The sequence below is a fragment of the Phoxinus phoxinus genome (assembly GCF_949152265.1).
Source record: "Phoxinus phoxinus genome assembly, chromosome: 14".
Taxonomy (NCBI): Eukaryota; Metazoa; Chordata; class Actinopteri; order Cypriniformes; family Leuciscidae; genus Phoxinus; species Phoxinus phoxinus.
The window spans coordinates 5,802,234-5,824,396 of NC_136889.1; the positions used below are offsets into that span (position 1 = coordinate 5,802,234).

The 22,163-nt window shown below is 37.3% G+C and overlaps 1 protein-coding gene across 1 annotated transcript in view; it reads right to left on the bottom strand.

Annotated features, from left to right (window-relative positions):
• The window catches only part of cdh23 (cadherin-related 23), a 221,557-nt gene that overhangs the window by 84,819 nt on the left and 114,575 nt on the right, over nucleotides 1–22,163 (bottom strand). Inside the window, exons 10-13 of the mRNA XM_079634138.1 lie at nucleotides 18,017–18,129; nucleotides 12,280–12,468; nucleotides 3,307–3,456; nucleotides 1,031–1,189 (exon numbers count right to left, since the gene is read on the bottom strand). Coding sequence (XP_079490264.1) covers nucleotides 1,031–1,189; nucleotides 3,307–3,456; nucleotides 12,280–12,468; nucleotides 18,017–18,129 — 611 coding nt within the window. The remainder of the gene's footprint in view (nucleotides 1–1,030; nucleotides 1,190–3,306; nucleotides 3,457–12,279; nucleotides 12,469–18,016; nucleotides 18,130–22,163) is intronic.

The following is a 22,163-nucleotide window of genomic DNA, read 5'->3' on the forward strand; positions in this document are numbered from 1 at the left end:
ATGAATATGTTATTGTTTGTTTTCAAAAAATGCTTCTTTTGGACTGCAGAGGAAGTTCTGAAAGTTAGAGTGTTTCATAGTACATAACGCTCTTTGATCTCAAAAGATCAAGGAAAACTTGACTCGTCATAATATGACCCCTTTAATATTAAACAGAAAAGTTTTATTTAAAAGTTTAAAGTGGCTTTTCCAACAAATGGCACCATGATTTCAGATTTTTTCTGTACATTTGAGCTCTTGGACTGCCTCACAACGCAGAAGCTCTGAACTAGAATGAGTTTTTATGATTAGGACCAGCTTGCACAGACACCAGTCCAGCACCTGAACCCAGAGCCTGGACTGCGTATCGATCAGTATTGATCTCCATAGCGTCCATGAGTGAGAGTGACAGAGGGAGAGTGATAATAGGCTGAATTTATGAGCTGCATGTGGTTGTTCACAGTGATTTATACTCCTAGTGTGGGATGACCTTCAGCGCTCTGGAAACAGTCTGTGCGCTGAAATCAAATGAATGACGTGACGCCGTGAAAGGGAGAGGAATCTTATGGATGTTAAAGAGTTAGATGAGAATCCTAACATCCTAATGTATAATCATGTGGAGACACAGAGGGTTTATATGATAAGACAATAGTTTTTTTGTGTGTGTTTTTTAAGGAATGCTTGTGAAGTGACTCATATAAGTATGAATAAGCATGCTTGAGTATGCAAAGTAGATGAATCCATGGCACTCATTCACAAAGAACATCATATTTAAAAAGCAGTCTTTTTCCGAAAAAGAGTACGGCAAAAGAGTAGTATGTCCGAATATGTAGTATTCGAAAACCAGTTGACCTACTACTTCCGGTGAGATTCTGAAGTGTGCATACAATGGACACTTTACTATCCCATGAGGCCACGGGAGAGGTCACTTGACAGTAAAAACATGACGGATGTAGTACGTATTTTCATTCATACTACAGTACACACGTTCCAAATCCAAATTCAAATGTAGTACTTACTCAGACAGTACAAGATTGGAGTGTGTGTTCACCTTTATTTGCACTAGAGATGTTCCAGGAGCGGTGCTCTCAAGTAAACTGATGTTATAAAGCGCCTGGCTGAAGATCGGCCTGTTGTCGTTCTCATTGATGAGGTCGATGAAGACCCGGGCAAACCCCACATGCTCTGACAGAGACTCGTTGGCATACAGCTGGAGAAAAGAGTGGCAATGAAACCACAGCCACCATCAGCATCAACAACATCACATAAAAGAACAGCAACAACCTATAGAGGAAGCACTTTAAAGCATCACCCAAGATGAAGAAAACAAACATATTTCATTAAGTACTGAAAAATATCAATAAAAATATTGAATGAATTATTTGACATAGTATTTGTGAGTTCTATGCACTGCATCGACAATATTATTGTTGCCAATGTCGAGTTTCAAATCAGTCATGAGGTTAATATGCTCCCTTTGAAGACAGCTGTCTAGGCACAGCTCACTAGATTTGGGAACAAAACCAACATTTTAAATCAAAGTGTCTGTTTTATATCACTTTTATGAGACCTTTATGATGACGTGCTGACATGTCTATGATGTCTGCGAATGAGCATAATGTTTTTTGCTGTTGTGTCAGTGCATTTGAAAACAACATGCATGTATTCTCAATACAATTCATCTGTTACAGTTTATAATACATTTCTCAAATGAAGGCCATGATTTTATTGGATAAAGCTATTTTTTCTAATAATTTCAAATAAGGATAAAGTTATTACAGTTTGATGAAAGATAGTGAAAGAGAAAAAAACATTCCCCCAAGTAATGCTCTCTTAAAAAGTCATTTTTTTCAGTTTCCAATGTCTTATTAGCTCTTGTGACTTTTAGGTGAATTAGAACAGATGTTTGCAAGAAACAAGGCTACAAACTGGTTGAGTTAGTGCCTGTTTGAAGGAATCTCCTGTACGTTTCTGAGTGTGTTTTGTGCCGGTGAAGATTGCAGTCATTTGTCAGTTCAGCTAGTAAGTCCATCGCTGTAGGGAGCAGCTCCAGTCATTTAAACTAAATCAACTGTAAAAACACAGCAGAACTCCAGCAGCATGACAGCACTGCCAATAATCCATTTGTATTTCATTTTCCCCAGTCTAAATTTCTGTGTTTACTTCCCTAAAAACACTACCCAAGCATGGTCATAGTCTCAGTGTATTCTAAATGTTTAAATAAAAAGCAGCACTTGAGGAAAGACAGAGCTTTACTGTTCATTTAATGTGTAATGTTGTCTGCATCTCATGTTAAATTCTCCAGGCAAAGATGAAGAAGCTCCCTCAATCCAAGAATTGATTTGAACACGCATCCTTTAAAAATGTACACAATATAAAAATTGACCACAAATTCCTGATATTATTGTGATTAATTCATCAGTGAATGTTATTCCCAAGCCAAAAGAAAAATGTATATTTAATATTATACGTTTCCACCTGATTCCATTCTGGTGTTACACTCCTTTATCATGATCCAATCAATTAAAAACAAGTCCCATTCTATATTTCTTCTTAATAAATATTCAGTTGTAAAAAGTGTTTTATGTTGACTAAATATACGATCTCACGAATGTATTGGTAATATCGGTAAATAAAGGCTTTCTTTTATGCATGTACAACTTCAGAGACATACAAATATTTACAAATCCACCTATGGTTCATACAATATAAAATTAAATGAATTTATAGATTGATTTACTGTTTCAATTTAGACAAATTACATGTGATAAATGGCATTCAATTTAACACATTTTACCTAAGAAATATTGTATATATTTGCTTGTATATACTGATAATGTAAGTATTTGTGACCATTAAAACATTAATATATGTGTGCCTGAGCCACACTTAACATAATTAACACTGTTAAATAGTGTACTACTGTTTTTTTTAAATAAATACTTTTATTCAACATTCATTAAATCAAAAGTGACAGCAAAGACTATTAAAAGAATGCTTCTGCTAAAAAAAGCAGTTTGCACAAAAATAAGAAATGTTTCTTGAGCACCATATCAGCATATTGACTTTAGGTTTGCCATCACATGAATTGATAACTTTTTAAAATGTATTAAAATAGACAAGTAAACAGTTTTCAAATTGTCGTAATATTTCACAGTATTATTGTTTTTACTGTACGGATTTTAAAACAAATGTAAACAATCTTATTGACTGGCAATTCAATCTTTTGAATGGCACCTACAATAACGGATGAGATCACTCAGGGACTGAATGAGTGAGATTTGTGAAGTAAATCTGGATGAATGAATGTGTGTTTCCAACACTCACAGAAAAGCTGTAGCTCCTGATGTTTTCGTAGTCCAGCGGGACGGCCACACGCACGCGGAGGTCAGCTCTGCCCTGCACTGCGGTGGGAGAGATGGTGAAGTGCTCAGAGTTATTTCCAGTCAGGACCACCTGAAACATGCTGTTCACCCCCTGTGGAGATACACACATTTTGCAACATTATTATTTTAGTTTGTTATGCATTTCATTGTCCAGAGCTGAGCAGAAAACATTTCTCCTCCTCAGGTGTTTCTCCTAAGAACAAAAAAGCATCATTTCACAAGAGACCTCAACTTCTCAGAGTGTCCTCACATTTGCCCCGATGTCAGAAATCAAAATTAAATATGACTCAAGTATTTATCATCCGAATGTTCTGAGATGCTATCCACATTCATTTTAAAGTTGGCATGTAACGGAAGTTGCAATAGTATTTTTTCTCTATTGTGACGATATGCGAATGCAATAGCTTCTCAAACAAGAAAAAAATGTAGGGCGGGACTTAATTTTGTCCATCAGAAATTGATTGACTGGTTGTGGTTTGCTATTGGTGGATCTCATGTGAGTGACAGGTTGCCCCGCCCTCACGCTAGTAAACACGTCATCAGAGAAGAGAAGAGATGTTGTTGCAAGAGGGAGAGGAAGTTACTTTGATTAAACAATATGAAGGCACATTAATTAAAAAATAATAATTATGTGCACACATAAATCATTAATAACAAATACTGCAAAATTCCATAAAAAAAAATATTGACTTCATGTGACTTTAAAGCTCTCATTTGTGTCTACTTTCATTTCTCCCAAGGACTTTGAGGAACATCTGAGAAGATGTTGATGCTTAAAGGAACCATGAGTGGGAACTTTATGTCTAATAAAAAAGCCAAATTTAGCATCCACCGTCCATCACATCTGCAAAAAGTTCCTCTCTCGTCATTCTAACAAATGTGAGAGTGTGTTTTGACAGGGATTTTATCGGATGGACTCGAAATAAAACTTCAAACCTCACATAATAAAGTAATAAAATGTTCTGCAATAATTATGTCTGTCTCTTGTCGCTGTTACAGGTACAGAGAGATCCCGGGCAAATGGAGAGATGACAGGAAGTCCCTCATTAGTGTCATTCTCTCTTCCGCGAGGCCGGTGCGGGGAAGACAGGACATATGGCAGTAAGTAAATTCAATGATGACTCATTACTATCTTAGAAAGTGCCGTTTTCTACTGTACACACACTGCATCACACACTCTGATTAAACACAATGCTAATGTGTGAGTGAGACAGCTGGCGGTTACAGTGATGGCGAGGTTTGCTGACTGAAAACCACACAGTTGTGTGAGCTGTCACAACAACTTACGACGAGAAAAAATCGGGAATATAGTTCAGACGGAAAGTGAGGCGAGCATACCGACTCGCCACCCCCCAAACACACACACAGACATAAACACATACACAAACACACTCAAAAAGCAATAATGTTGCGCACGGTGAGAAGAATCTGTGATTGATTATTGTGTGTGTTTACTGGCTGCTTATCTCTACTAAGTCCACACTTATCTGTCTCTACAATCACTCCATCTCTTCGAGTCTCCTTCTCTCTTTCTTTTTTTGCCGTAATCTCTCTCTCTCACACAAAAAAGGAGAAGATGGGTTGAGGGTTTTGCTCTTATCTGATCTCATACGCATACACAGGAACTGACAAACCAACATGGCAGACCAGCAAACCCTGTATACCAGTATATTTGAGCTGGGTTATATAGTGAATGTTTAGGATGCATTCAGTTCATTTTCTGGCGAGATAAAATTAAGCAACATTATGAATATCGCAATGGATTTAATGTGCTTTTTATTTGGCCCTTAAGCTTCCTAAAGAGTGTGTCAGTAGAATAATTTAGCAATTCTGTTTGCGACAATTTTGTTATTTTATTATTGTTAAAGTTACGTTGATCATTTGTCAGTTCCAACTTCTTCAGTTGCCACTTCTTCCTTGAGCCTTGAACATCATTACAGTATTCTTATGTTGGTTAATAAATTTAATGTTATTACAAATGTTTATTTAGTGAAAAACAGAGTGAAAAGAGTATCAGAGTTAAAATCTCAAGATACTAATAAAGTTGAAATGTAGAGAAATGGGAGCAATATGGGAGACCAGAACTAGTTATCACACGTTTACTCCATATATATATATATATATAAACTTTTCCAAAAAATTTTGACGAGGGAAAAACAGTTTGATGCCGTTTATGGGGTAAGTTGTCACAATAGCTCGCAGGCTTCCCGACAATTTTTAAACCAAAAATGAATCAAACACCCCCGTAAAATATTTTATTTGACTTTTATTTATTTAAACATTTTATTGACCTGACTCTTGCCTTTATTAACTTGTTTACCAGTGTTGAGATTAACTTCAACTAAACCTATTAAAAATTATTTTTATTAATAGAAAAAGGTGAAAAAATACCAATATTAATTCATTAGATTAAAAAAAAACTTGCAAATGTATGTTTTCTTGAAAACATATTGAAATAAAATAAATTTAAGTAAAATAATAAAATTACTAAAAATAAAAGTGAAAAATTAAATTAAATTAAAGTACCGAACAGGAAAATAAAAATTAATAAATATGACAAAAAGCAGAACCAAATTACTAAAACAAATTAAATGAAAACTTAAAATATACAGTATAATTCAAAATATTAATAAATACTATAATTAACTTTTGTTAATTATAGTAAATTATAGTCTTCTAAATGTACTTTTGTTTATCCAACAGCTATCGCAAAAATATGATAGTATTGGAATTTAGTTTACAGGATTTTTTTTCTCTCTTTTTTTTAAATACAATAAAAAAATAAAATAAAAATAAAAACACTGCTTGAGAAAAGAGCATTTGTGAGTCAAAAACCAGATACTTGTGACAACTTCCCGGTCTCCCCTACTGCTCAGTGCCAATATTTGTACCTAGAAATAAAAGCACAATGCTTAATGAAGAACACTGCTAACACACACACACACACACACACAAACCCGCCGCCAGGTTCCATTTTGCAGGCGAAGCCGTTTGTGACCGCAACGTGGTGAATTGATCCGGACAGAGAAAATAGTTTCAGAGTTCAATAAACATTTACCCCGAGGTGTTTCCATACAGATGAAAACACACGGAAAGAACAAGAAAATAATAGAGAGAGATTGAGCGCGTGAAATAAAGGATGATAACCACAGACTAGCCCTCGCTAAAGAGACCAGCACTCCAGGTTAATCTGAGATATTCACTTCTTTTATATCTCTCAGTTATGAAAATCCCTCCATCACGCCACTCCTCAGGCCGGATGCTGTAATTGAGGAGGAGAATGAAGAGCCGGAGGCCTTACTGAAGAAAAGTCCGACCGAATGAACGGCCACTAAACAGATGAGGATGGATAAAATGAGTTTGAGTCAATTTGAACTCTTATAAGCATAATCAAGAGATTCATTTGTTCGGATATTCTTCTTTGAATCATCCTGTTTTATGATCTGCAAATGATTGTGAACACAAAGCTACAAATGCAAATGTGACCCAACAAACACTATTTTTCTTAAGAGTTAAAAGTTTGTTATTGTACAAACTAACTAGCGAGCTGCCGGCGGATTGTCGTGCAGATTGACACAATCATTAATCCTGACTTTCATTCTGATCTGCATTAACCTTAATGCTAATGAAGAGACGCACACTGCATTTGCTGACATAACACCTCATTATCTCTGAACGATCATCCATTTGAAAGCACGCTGCCGGAGATGCTGTAATGGACTATTGGAGTGATTTTATAGCTTTTAAGGTGATGTGTGTAAGTTTTTTTCTGTTAAAACATATTCTCCTATCTTGGCTTAATATGCATAGACAACTACAAGCAAATTATTCATTGGTTGATTCCTGCAACAGAAGTAAACAATATGTCACTGAGGCATCTTCAAAACACTGAAATCAAAGATGACTCATCAGAGATTTATTTTTCATCACATTTTTTAGCAGCCACATAGAACACCTTAGCAACTGCATACAAATGCCCTATAGGAACAATCTAGAAAACCATAGAAACTGCCTAAAAACCAAAATACACTGAAAACATACTCAGATAACCTTTAACATCTAACACCTAGCAACTGCCTAGCAACCATTCAGAACACTCTAGAAATCACCTAGCAACACTCTAGCAACGTCTTAGCAATGCCCAAGCAACCTCCCAAAACCAACCAGAACACTAGTAAAAGTCTAAAGATACCATATTGGAGCCATCCAGAACACCCCAAAAAAATGCTAAGCAATGCCTTAGAAACAGTCTAGAACACCCTAGCAACTGCCTAAAAACAACATAGCAATGCCTTAGCAATCAATCATATACGACACCTAGAAACTGCCTAAAAGCCAACTACCCAAAAACACTATAGCAACTCCTCTCAATGTCTTAACCACCTGGACACCATACAATCTACCTAGCAACACCCTAGAAACCACTTACAACACCTTAGAAACCACATAGCAAGTCCTAAACAATCAGTCCGAAACTCATGGCAACCAAATAGAAAACCTCAACTACTGCTAATAAAAGCCAAGCAACACACTAGCAAAGACTCAGTACACCCAAGCAACTGCCTAGCAATGTCCTAGGAACTATCTAGAACACCCTAGCGATTGGTTAAAAACAGCATAGCAACACCCTAGCACCTAGAAACCACTTCTCTAGTGAGGGCAAATTATAATTTGCATTGTATGAAACAAGCCTTGACATACCACATCTTGAAAATTACCTTCATATTTACTTTAATGTTTAGTTATGTAGGTTTATGTGTAAAGTGGCCACAGCAAATCCAAACCTAAACCTGGACTGACCTAGTCTCGAGTAGGCATATCTTCAAACTCATTGGCCAAGTACCACCCAGAGGCCGTCTGACTGACATGTAAAGGAGCCAATCACAGTTTGTTTTGTTCAGCATCATATTTAGAGGCGTGGAAAGTAACGTCAATGTCCCCTACAATAACAGACCGGTGTGTAAAACTCTTGGATGCATTTTAACGAGTCTATGCTGCGATATTTACAACTTCACATACTTCTGAAAATCCAGCATTTAGTTGATTCTTATAAGCACTCATCGTCACAGTTGTAAAAACGGCATTCTTCTTCCATGAGGGGTTTAGCTTCAAGGCATCTTTGTTTTCAGGCGGACAGTTAAAGAAAGCGACAAACATCTTCAGGACATCCTGTAGAATTCAACCAATCAGATGACGACTTCAAAAATGCAGGACTGTGTTTAATTGTTTAATTAAGGTTTATAGTTTCCATAACAGTTATTTTTTAAATATTTTTATCTCACTACTGTAGCAAGTTTCAAATAATTATTGAACAACAAGCACAAACTATGCAAAAGCGACAGCCCTTCCGGCGGACTCAGTATCCGAAATCGCTCACTCGTTTCATTCACTCCTTCAAGTGGACTATATTAGTGGAGTAATGTACGGAATAGTGAATGAGGGTATAGGGGGTGATTTTGAACACAGCCCCGGCCTGAAGTGTTTCCAGTTAAGTGTGCCATATGCATCAGACGTTCATCCAGCGACCCGACCACACACAGAAACCCAGCTCTTTTTCTGCCAACACCGTGTACTATAAAGATACACCTGACAGCTTCAACTGGGATGACAACACACAGTAAAGGCAAACCATCCAGCACGCATCTCTATCCATAATCAAGACCACTAACTGTCAAGCATTGCAGAAGAGAAGAAACCTCTCGTCACGTTTGTGCTCTTAAAAGCCTCGGAACGCAGGAGACATGGATGGTGACGCTCGAGATCGATGACGGAATTACATCGGCGGTTAAAATAACCCCTTGTTTTTGTTTGGAGCGCTTAGAGAGCCATTGTAGCTGATGGGGGCTATTTAAAGAGCCATTCAATATGCAGGGATGTCAACACTCACTGGCCATAAGCGTAATTGCCCGTCCATTTGCCTGAACCACTACAGAGAAGATAAAAGCTGCCTGTCACACACATCAGCAGGAAAGTTTGAAGATGAACCATACAGAGAAAGTTTGGAAACATGGTAAAAAATCCTGGGTAAGACACTTACGGTAAGACACATACAGGGTTAGTAAGTACGTGTCGTAGAGATGTCAATTTAAAATGTTCATTTAGTGCAATTCAAGGAATAGTCCCCCGTCCCCCCCATATATATATATATATATTCAGAATATAATGCATTTAATTTGATTTATAAAATGAAATTGACTGGCAGTGATATTAACTGCCGTCATTAATACAGCTTGATGCACTGAAGCCCAAAGCTGAACTGTAAAGGAGAGAGAAGGGGAGCTTAAACATCAATCCCCCCCAAAAACACCCTGGCTTGAGCCCATGAAGCCTCTTTAAACACATGCACACAGAGGCTGAGGTGGTTATTGGAATCTCAGATCCTCTGGAAGACTGTTGTTCATCTTGCATTAGGATCAGAGTCAAGCCTCACTGTATTGAAGAGCTGCCATCTCTACTCGCCTGTGTGTTTAGAAAGTCTTGTGCTGAGAGAGCTGAAAATGCCTCTAATATGTAGCTAGTGCTGTATTTCTTGAGTAAGAGGAAATGCCCACTACTCAAAAAAAAAAGGAGCTGTTTTTATGCCCTAAAAGACTGAAAGATTAAGACCAATATAATTTTGATTTAACAGGACAGTAAAATGAGTTTCTGACTGGTGGTGATAACACACTTGACTTCCTCTTTTCTGTTTAATTATATGGCTATGTTCAGAAGAGCAGTAATGTACTACTCTTATTATTTCTGCAGAACAATATATATATACTGTGCAAAGTATGCAGATTTCCTACATTCATTGAATACGTAGATGACATTTGCCAGAATAAGCATTATAAATTGGATAATTCAAATTCTGAATATAACGAATGAATACTTCAGCAAGGATGCATTTTTACTCACAACTGCGAGTTATAAAGTCCAGTTCAGAGGGGGAAAAGACTGACTTTTGTCCTACAGACTGATGCAATTTAGAGAATTAAAAAAAAAAAAAAAAAAAAATCTGACCTTTTAAATTGCAATTGTGAGTTTATATCACGCAATTGTAAGATAAAAAGTCATAATTACCTTTTTTATTTTTTATTCAGTGGCGGAAACAAGCTGCTTCCATATTTATGAATTACTATTAACTATTAAATAGTTTAAAAAAATGTCTCTCTCTCTGTCTCTCTGCCAGTAATTTGAAGCAGGAATCAATGTCAAGTTGACTCTTATGCTGCTCTTTTCTCTGATTGATTCTGCTGGTTAGCGATAATTTGTTGATGTATCTCACCTACTCAAAAGCAAATGAATCTTCTGTCTAAATGGGGTCCTGCTGTGTTAGATGACATGTGAGAGACCAGGGATGTATAGCAGAGTGTGTGTGTGTGTGTTTGTTTGTTTGTTTGTATATGCTGGTGGTGAGATCAAAGCTGGTTGACATTTTATAGCAGATCTGAACCATTGTCACATTGTCTTTCATCCAATCAAAATTTAGAGTCAGAACTCTCCAAAACCGACAATGAACGCCTGACATAACAGTACATATTTTGTGTGTACAGTAAGTGTGTCTCCCTCTCTTACTGTATTACAGAAACTTTCTATCTTAATTCTTGAAAAAGATTTCCTAAGTGAAGGTTACTAAACAACAGATAAGATAGGATTACAAGTTTTCCAGTATAAAAGCTATAAAAATGAATTGCCTTAATTAAAAAATGTGTCAAACACAGCAAATGATGCTCATGAAAGCAAAAAACATCCTGCACATTTTATCAGGACCTTGACTAGCGTTCCCTACGGATATTGATATTCATAAGCCATAACATTTAAATAACTCTAAACTGGATACACAGCCTAGACAAATATGTCTCCCTCATAACTCGCTTTTACACTTACTTACAAATCAAACACTTCAAAACTGCTAAAAAAAATACATGATGCTAATTTTTTGTTGCGCAACCGATTTCGAGAAAACCTGCTTGACTGACACAACTTGACAACATTCTAAAATTAAAATGACATGTTTAGCAAGCATGGTAATAAGAAGTGAAGCAGTTTTTTTGTTTTATTATTATTATTGATTTTATTATTCAAAATAAACTAAATTAATTAATATAGTAATACAATTCTAATAATTCTATTACATTCTTTCATAGAATTCTAATAATTCTATTTGGTCTTCATTGTAATATCAGGACAGTCATATCACTGACATTTTTTTACTTCACACCATGCTAAAAATATCAAAATTCATTTTAATACAAAACATTTAATTATGCTCATCATAATAAAAGTGATTATGTATGAACTGAAATTTAATGTATTTTTGAGCATCATGTAATTGACCCTCAACTCATTGCATTGTTTCTGAGCTAGTGAGATAAAAATGGCACAGTTATCATTGCGGTAAGTCCTAGCCCTCTGAGGGATCAAGGTGAGGAAGTCAGCCATTTCAACTGACCTGGACCTGCTATTCACATACAACATGAACTATAAGTGCTGACTCTGAAATTGTGTGGATGGCACTGTCAAAAACTGCTTACAGGTTGAAAATAATTAGCGTGGAGTTAGGCGAGTATGTTGCTGCTGACTTGAGCACTTTACAGCCAAGAGAGCAGATTCAGAAGAGTGACTAGTTTGAAGCTTGACTGATAGGGGTGAGCAGGTGAGAAAGGTTGACATCTGACTTCTGATTTGAGCTTGTTTCAGAGCTACTGCCATGAAGGGGTGCAGTGAGACCGGTCAGAAGGAGAAAATGTCATGTTCATGGAAATTGGAAACGGCAAAATAGATTCTGTGAACAGCTTTTTTTACTCATAGGAATTTTAGGAAGAAACAAAGTCAATGTACTGTAGACATACTTGTCCATCGGAATATTTAATATGTGTCAGTGAAATCATGTGAGGGGAAAATATTCTCTTTTAACAGTTTGTGTGTGTCTCACCTCATCTTTGTCTTCGACCTGTATGTACAGAGGCAGAGCGAAGCCGACCTGCGCCAGCTCGGGGATCAGGACACGGTACTCAGAGCCGTTAAATCTGGGCGGATTGTCATTTTTATCGATCAGCAGGATGGTGAAGGTGGTCATGACGGTGGCAGGCGAGGGCGTGCGGTCCTCATTCAGCTCTGTCGCCTGCACAGAGACGCAAAGACATGTTTAATGCTATCTCAATACAGCAGGGTCAAAAGAAGACAGGAGAACTGGAAATAAAGAGAACATTTGAAGATTTTAAACAATTTCAATGCACAATGAGTAAGAATTATTTTCAAAAAAATTGTGACACTGATCATGTGACTATGTTCTTATTTCCACTGAAGAACAAGATGATCTTTGGATCCTTCTCAAATCATGCTGGAAAAAAACGTGATCATTTCGGATTTGTTGGTTTTACTCTCATAGGAGCGTATCAGCTTAATAGAGGCGTTGGAACTGCGTCCTGGTGCTGTTTTGACTCCTTTACACATTTTATAAACTCTTCACAAGTTCTCAGCTGATAAAAATAGCATCATATGTATACATACAAGCAGCACATTTAGTCCAGCACAATGCATTGGTTTAGATGTTCAGTAAGTTCTGTGGCAAAATATACATCATTAAAAGCCCATTGTTTTTTTTTTGTATCTATAGATTTGGTCTTAAAAATGACAGTGAATGCTTTTTTTTCAGGAACAAAAGAACAACAAGTGTGAAGACACTGTTAAAACACAGCCATCAAAATCTACCCATCCTCATGTCACTAAAAAATAGCATGGACATTTTTGTCCACAACAGAAATATCCCTTACAAAAAAACGATACATATATATATATATACAGTATATTATATATATATATAAAACCCTGCAAGCCAAGCACATCTACTCTAAGCTAAGAGCGAGCCTCAGACAGCTGACGGTGAGAATGAATAACACAAAAAGGAACAATATAACATAATTAGCAATTCCAGACAGAATCATATTATCAAAAGTCAAAATATTTCATAAATGAACGCAGAGGATCCATCCATTTATTAGTTTGTTGACTAATCATTTACAACTGAGTAAAACGATAATCAAACATCATACTTTATACAACACCATCATCCATCATTCTAATGTGATGAAAACATAAGTGGCTCTAGAAAAGCAAAGGAGAAGCAAAAGAAAGGAGAGAGAAGAGTGACAGAGAGAGACAGTAGGAGATACGAAACGAGAGAGGAACGGATGTGATAATAGAGGGAATCTGGCAGTAAGCAGCATTAACGTTTAGTCTTCAATCTCCTCCATTTGTTCAGCTCTGCCTCTTTATTAAATCAGAGGGGAGGATTCTGGGAGAAATCCCACAGGTCTGCCATAAATGGGGGCACGCGGGGGCCAGACAGACACAGGCAATAAAATTTAGGATGAACACATCTTATCGACAGGAAACAATTGCTTTCTTCCCTCCCTCTCTTGCTCTCTCTCCTCCTCTTTTTGAGTGATAGAGTTGGACTCACAGAGAAATCTAAAGGAATAATGGTGTTTTGTGAAGGAGGGATGCAGGGTGAATGGAGGATGGAGGTGTGGTGACGCTGCAGGTCCAGGTTAATCACGAATTGTGTCGTTTAACACCCCCTTGCACATCTCTTCTCTATCCATCCATATAATAAATGCACTGACCTCTAGCCCAATGTACTTCAGCCTATCCAAGCTCTGTGAAGTTGAGAAATTAGTTTTATTACTTTTCACTTTAAATCAATAATGCCACCAATAAGAGAGAGGGAGACTGAGAGAGAGAGAGTACGACGAAATGGTAACGAGAAAAAATATATATAAAGGAGCAGAGGCTCAGGAGAGAGAAATAGATAATGAAAATCTATAACTTATGAATATTTTGTGAGGTTTTTCTTGCGCTTGCTTTGTTTTGAGTTTCACTTTTCGTGGCAATCATTGATTTCAATTTAGAGAACTACAGCTGTGCAGTTTATGTCTGCAAATAGAGCAGAAGAATCCAAAACGCATTTATGAAACTGTCCGGACGGGATTATATATAATATTACAGGAAGAGAAAGAGGCTGTAATGTTTACAGTCTTTCACTGTGTTCTGTTCCTGTTTTGCCTGCCCGAGTTCCTGGCTAGTTTCCACAGACCTGTTTCTGTTCACCTCGATTACGTCCCCTATGTATGTAAGAGTTTTAGAGTACGTTTACAGGACAACGATATGCTTAAAACGGAAACGTTTTTCCTTTGAGTTTTCTGCGTACGGACGACACCATAGTCAAACCGATCCCCATTCCTAGAGTGCGGATCGGGAAGAATTTTTCTGTCCGAGCCCGGCCCGCGTTCGACAGAGGAGTAACCGAACCCGACCCGACCCGACAGGCATAAAGATATTTAGTTTTAATCGACAGTTAAAATCCCATTTTTTTCTCATACTAATGACACATGTACGTTTGTTTGTGTGGAAAGCCCGCTTTTATTAAGCAACTGTAGGAAGGCATTCGGAAATGTCAACAGGATGAGCGCATCAGCGCGCACGGAGCAACAAGCGCACTTAACACATGCGCGCATGCATGTGTTTCGTTGTCATGGCTACATAAACAAATTTCCGCACACAGGAAGACAAATGTTATGGCAATATTTTACATGTATTTTAATCACAAAAAAACAAACGTTTGCATCAAGTGAAAGCATCAGGCACATTGGCTACCTACATAATAAGCTGTTTTAAATTTAAAATGTTCATTGCCTAACAATGCTGTATTCTGCTGCCAGGCCAGTAGATGGCGATGAAACACTATAGACCTTATGCGCCAGAGAAACGAGGGCGCCGCCATCTTTAGAATATTGTCTTTGAACTTCTGTTTTTGCGGTCGCTCTGTGTAACTCTATATGGCATCGCTGTCCAGGAGTAATTTTGAAGTGGATTTAATTAATGTAAAGTTAACGAAAGTTATCATGAGGATTATAATGTTTAAAGCAGATGTCTTAACAAATGTCAGTAGACCGGGAAGATTTTAAAACGAGCAGTTCATTCATAAATACGCAAGATCGCTGTGAAAATAGTATACAGACCGGAAGACAAAAGACAACGAGCGCAGCGCTGAAAAGGAAAAAGGGGCGGGGCTACATAAGTTATATAGACTGAACACGTAATACGCATGTGCTGACGTCATCGTCTTCAGAGATTCGCGTTTTTGTTGTGTACATGTAGAAAAAAACGTGCACTTCGAAACACGTTTTCAAAACTTTGCATTTGCAGGCACTCAAAACACTGCTGTCGTGTAAACGAACGGCCACAACCCTTAAAACCCTTTACATTCTACGTCCTGTTGTGTAAACAGCCCCTTATTCTGTTACTCTGTCCGCTATCGTCAATGTTTGGTTGCGAGTTATCTCGTGAGATTTTCCTGCGTCTTCCCTTTTTGGACATCTTATTAATGCCTGTTTTTGTTTCTCTAGTCTACACCTTCTTCATGCGCTTTATTACATAAGGCAAAGACAGCAATAATGAGGGAACATTTAAACGTAACAGTAACTAAAACTTGAGCCAATCATCCTTATAGAACAGAATAGTCCTTGATCTGAAACCTGCTGATTTAGATACAATTATCACACAAAACAACTTAAGTGTCCATTCAAAACAAACACAAAAACAGATCGTCTCCGTACTGCATGATTGTTATGTACTTATCCCTTCACAAAGAGTCAGAACGGGCTATTGTGCTAGTGAGACTGGGCCCTGTTACATAATTCAGAATGTTATTTGGCCGTATATTTGTCACTGCGGTTGTGCTTTGGATCTTAAAATAAAGCATTGCCGAATTTAGGGTTTGTGCAAATCTACTGACACGAGCAGCAGTTCAATGGTGTCTTATTAGAGCAGATAATGGCATGATAATGGCTATCATGACGTCTGTGTCAAATCCAGAGAAAAAAATGACAGAAATCTACAGAGGCCACAATCTCCACCAATCTTTTGGAAACAGAATCCCAAACACAGCACTTTCTGGACATTTTCAGCTCAATGTGAACAAAGCGCTAATCTAAAACAGCTCTTTTTTGGGGGGGTGTCTGAAGATTATTCATTGGTAAACAGTAGTTCAGCTGTATGCATACCTGTTACTGCACATCAGTGGAATATGTATATACCGGTATATATATATATATATTTATACATGCATGAAGACTGGAATAATGGTTGCTGAAACTCTCACAAGTTACATGATCCTTCAGAAATAATTCTACTATGCTGATTTTGTGCTCAAGAAACATTTCCTCTACAGCTGTGCTGCTAAATATTTCTTGTGGAAACCATGATAACTCAAACCCAAACTTTATATATATGGTCGTTATTATCAGAATTATTTAAAAGGTCTAAACTAAAGTCTGTCTACTCTTCCCTTTTGTTCTTTTTCTCCCTCTCCCTCTCTCTCATCTTCATCCTCATACAGCCTGAAGAGGAGGCAAAGGTGTGTGTGTGTGTGTATTTCAGGAGCCTCTGCTAAACTGAGCTCTCAGAGATTGAGAGACTGGAACAAAGAGCTTTCCTGCCTGAGGTCTATAGGGACACACTTTCTGTCTCTCTCCCCTCCAGTGTTTGGCCCTGGCACTGTCAGCGGGACACTGAGATAACAATGACACACACACACACACACACACACACATTCCAACTAGCTACAACAGTAAATATTTCTAGTCATTAAAGTAAAGTTCATTCTTAAAAAAAAAAAAAAAAAAAGCATCTGAGCGGAGTTGACATGATCAATGTCACAAAAATACTTATTTGTATTTGATTAGTGACCTAGATATAGAATCTGGATCGGAAATACAGAATCTGAAAAAAATGTATTAATAAAATTTAAATCTATTTTAATAATAATGAAATACATGAATGTCATGAAACTTGTGAGATATCTATACACATTATGTGTACACAATGTCATGATATATGAGAGTTGCATGTTTCTCTAAAAACACTAACATGCACAGTGAACCTGGAAAATCCAGTCCAGTCCAGTTCAGTTGAAGTGTTTTGCATGTTTGTAATGGCTAAGCAATGATAGTTAAAAATGTATTTAAAGCTCCAGGGTCAGTGAGACCTTTTCACAAACTGACCCTGATAAACTCAATGTGGGTAAATGGCTCGATAAATTACAGTCACAGTCCGCAAACATTTACAGTAGAATCAATAATGCATTTGGCAGAGATCCCAATGATTTCCGTGCAGGGGATGAGAGACTAACCAGAACTACTATACACCAGAATTTCTGGAAACAGAACAAATCTTCTTATATGTGATTTTATTCCTCACTTAAAGTCAGTGTTGACCTTGAAACATCACAGAATAGATTTTAATAATGCATTAGAGGATTTGAATCTCACACAGGGTTGAAAGACTTATAATAAAAGGTTTTAAGAGCTTAAGGATTTTAACTATTCTGATTCCAATTCCACTGAACGATTCCAGTTTCTCAACAAATCAATGGATAGTTCTTTTGGTACTACTGAGGAAGCATTTGTCCAAACTATATATTAAACAAAAACAATTGTATTCTTTGTATCATCATTATTATTTTATATTATTATTTAAGTACCAAAATATATTTTCTGAATGTGTATGTTTTAATAAGGCAGAGCGCAGACGTTCAAGAACTGTTAACGAAACCGAACGTCATAAAAAAATGCTCAAACACTTTTTCCACCTCTAGTTTTGAGTCGCACCTTCACAGTGATGGTGAATCCGGACGAGTACAGCGGGTTCTCCCGGTCCAGCTGGCCGCTCACTGTCAGAGATCCGCTGATGTAGTCGAGAGCAAACATGCTGTTGGTGTTACCTGAAGAACAGAACAAAAAAGGATTGTGAATTAATGTGGCAGTGTGGGTCAAAAAAAAATTCTGTTTGCACTGGATACTGCCATATTAAACCCAAGAGTTTGTACCCTCGTTACACTTTGACTAAAGATATTTTAATTATTGGGAGGTCATGATTGTAAAGTGGTTAAATATCCAAGCCCAAACTCAAAGGTTGTAGGTCAAAATCCTCAGAGGTGCCAGGGTCGTTGAGTTCCCTAATCACCATTCTGCCCTCGAGCAGGGCACGTAACCTCCGCTCCAGGGGGAATGTCCCTATCGCCAGCTTTAAGCTACGGATTTAAAGGATTCATCAGATCATTCCTATCCTGTAAATTAGGGCTGGATGTTATGACAAATTCAGTGGTTTAACTTAATACCAACATTTTTTACAAATTTGCATATCAATAAGAGGGCAGGATCCTAATTATTATTATAGATCTATTTATCTGTCTGTAAGGCCTATAAAGCTTCAAACTTCAAGGCTTTGTTTTTCTATACAAAAATTAGTTACATTACCTCTTTCAGTTTCAATTCATTTAAATTCTAACTCATTGTGTTCAAATTTAAATTCCAACTATACACCCTTTTGGACAGGATCTGAATTGTAATTTAGAGGCATTCTCAATTTAATTCTGTACCACATTATTGAATATATTAACCATCTGTTCAATGGATTTCCAACAATAATGACTACGGTATAGTGTGATAGAGAGACTGTTAACGAATTACAAGTAACATGACTGAGTTATGTAATCAGATTACTTGTTTCAAATAACGAGTAAAGTAATGCATTACTTTAAAATTACTTTTTCAAAAAAGTAACACAATTTTTTTTGTTTTCTCATTTTTCAACTGACACCCTGTCTCCATGTTAAGAGAAATCTAAAGTAAGAGAGGTGTTGTGTGCGATGTGTGTGAACATAATGTTTTTTGTTGTTCTATCTAGAGTAAATGTTAGCATGCATTTACTCATCTTACTTGCACAAAAACAGATTCAGTATTCTTGAAAAAATACAATAATTGCAATAAGTAAATACACTTTATGTATTTAATCATACTTTATTAACCAATGATAGAAGAATACACTGTAAAAAATATTGTTGGTTTAACTTATTGTAAGTTACATGGTTGCCTTAAAATTTTGAGTTACCGGTAATACAAATAAGGAGATTGGTTTGGCAACTATAAAAAAACTATCACAGAAAACCAGCATTAGAATGACTGTGTGTGTTTAATATTACTCGTATAAGATATCGCTCATACCACCCACAACTACTTGATTTTGGAGGAAATGTTTTCTACAAGCTCCTTACACACTGATACTAAATACAAATAACATGGACAAAGTAGGAAACAGGAATAAAATCTTTCCTCTTCAGTACTGTCTGGCAGAGAGCAGGCGTGAGGTTTGGGACTGGACCTCTCCCTGGTCTGGGATAGAAGAAAATAATATCTTCAGACTGGAAACGATAGCCCTGTTAATTAATCCGTTACTCCTGAGATATCATGCTGGTTTTGGGTAATTAGTTTAGTGCTCGGCAGCAGAGTCCCAAACTTTAGGGCTACAAAAGAGCACTACACTGGCTCGCCATCCAATCCACCATTCATTCTCCATTCAAAACAGTTTATACTCCCTCGATAAACTGTTCGTCTCATTAACACCTCACTTTCCTTAATTATATGATATTTCAGTAATTATTTTCATTATATTTTCATGTCTTTTCTCTCGCTGTCCCTCTCCCCCAGCTGCAGTGTTTATTCACTGCACACTAATTAAGTCCAGCAGTTGCAGATGGCACACAGAGCGACACACAATCTGTCTTCTCTTCTAACAGTTCTTTTGTTCTTTATGATAGATTCCCTCACCTCTGTACAGCTCTCATCACATACAATCATGTATTACTAAAGATCATCAGCCCCACCATCGCTCCGTTCTCTACCTCCTCACTCCTACATTCCTCCCCCTCCCAGTTCCCAAACCCAGCCAACTCTGTAGCACCTGCCCATTCCTAACCTTCAGCAAACCATTGCTCCACCTTCCCACTCCTCCATCAGGGTTGTTTGCCATTCAGAAATGGCTTCCCAATATGTTACAACAGCGATGATTTAAAAAAAGTGGATGAAACGTAAAAATAAGTGTTTTTAATGCTATTTGAGCATAGAGGTTCAAGTAAGATTTTTTTGCTGATTTGAAATATAACATTTAATTGTGAGTTTGGCAAGCAGTTTTTGAGATTTCAGGATTCCCCCATTCAAATAGATAGGACTCGGATACCCAAAATAGCTGCCTAGAGGCGTTGCAAATATGGCCGCCGAGTGAACAGACTTTCCTGACCGACTGACAGACAGACAAATAGAAATGAATCCGCATCTGCTCCTCACCTTATAGACAGACAGATTTTTTTCTGTTCTACTATATATTGCATAACCCTGTCCTCCAACTCTAAACTCTTACATTCCTCCACCTCCCTATCGCTCTATCCCACTTCACTATGTTCCTTTACCTCCTCCTTCCCAGGTTCTCAAACTTTCGTTCTTCATTCAGCCCATCTCATCTCAGGTGTTCACTATTGTTATGCTAAATTGGACATAGCCACACCACCGCTGCATTGGCACTGGGTAGAAACAGAGCTTGTTGAGCATGCATGAGTGATTCAGAGCTGCCCTAAAGTGATAGCTGTGATTTATACATTCAAATAGCGATCTGAACCATCTGCGTAATGGAAATCAAACAATGGGACAACCCAGATTGATTGAGAGTGCTTGAACCGAGTGTATGCATGCGAGTCTGCTAGCGTGAATATATTGGCTCCTCTGGGCATGGGCGGCCAATTAGAATACACACTTTAATTCACTTTCCAAATTGCCCAGTGTGAAATCAAACGTGCAGCGGAGAGCCACGCTGACCTGATGGATTCATTAAAACCAGCATGCTTGGCTGTTCACTGGACTAAGACTTTTGAAGAGCAGGCTGATTTGAAATGATAATAATCCTTATTTGGCAACGCAAATATATTGAAATTGAGCAGCAGACGATGATTATTCCTGAGGGCTTGTGACTTGTGAGGAAGCACTAATTATAAACTTAGCATTGAGGAGAGAATTTATTGATTTGAAATAATGTCTAAAAGTCACATGGCAACCCCAAACATTTAAATGGACATATTTAGTCACCCTGATATAATTCCAAACTTCACGCAAAATGAATAAATAAATAAGTAGTCCATATTATTTCAATGTTTAATTTATTTAAAAAATCGTAGTATAATATTTCAGAAGCTTTGTTGATGAACAGACTGAAGATCTTCCCCCTCCATGTCAGCTCTCAGATTTTCCATTTAGCATATCAAATTGGCATATCAGATTTGGTTATGCAAAAACCAATATGCAAGAAACATTAGGCAACAATGACATCAAACAAATGTGAATAAGATTTGTGAGCTCTGGCAGAGGGAAAGATTATCAATGAATAACGAATTTTGGTCTTTTCCTAACACAGCTATCATATTCAAAAGACTGTAAATATTGTCACAAGAATCACTTTCATAGTGTTTTATTGATGTTTTTGTTCTGTTTGGAGCTTGACAGACATGATCACAAATGTTATTTTTCTCATGGAAAATACTGAAGTGAGGGTGAGTAAATAATGACAGAATTTTCATCATTGGATAAACTATTCCTTCAACTAGAGGCAACAGAATGCACGTTAATAATTTAGTAACAGTCAGCAGACAAGAGCTGTGATTTAGAGGCGCTTATATTAGCGTGAGATAAGCAGACTCTTCAGAAGACCAGAACGATACCGCGTTCTGCCTGACAGAACAAAAACTCTCCCTTGCAGAGATTGACATCTCATCAACACACAAAGTGACAACACAGAGAATTCAGTCAGTTGGAGAAATCAAGCTCAGCTGAAGTTGATGGAGAGAATAAAGAGGCGAGTGAGAGAGTGGAGCTGTGCAGGAGAGCAGATAGCTCACTCATTCTAATCCTGCTGAGAGCTAAGAGAGCTCAC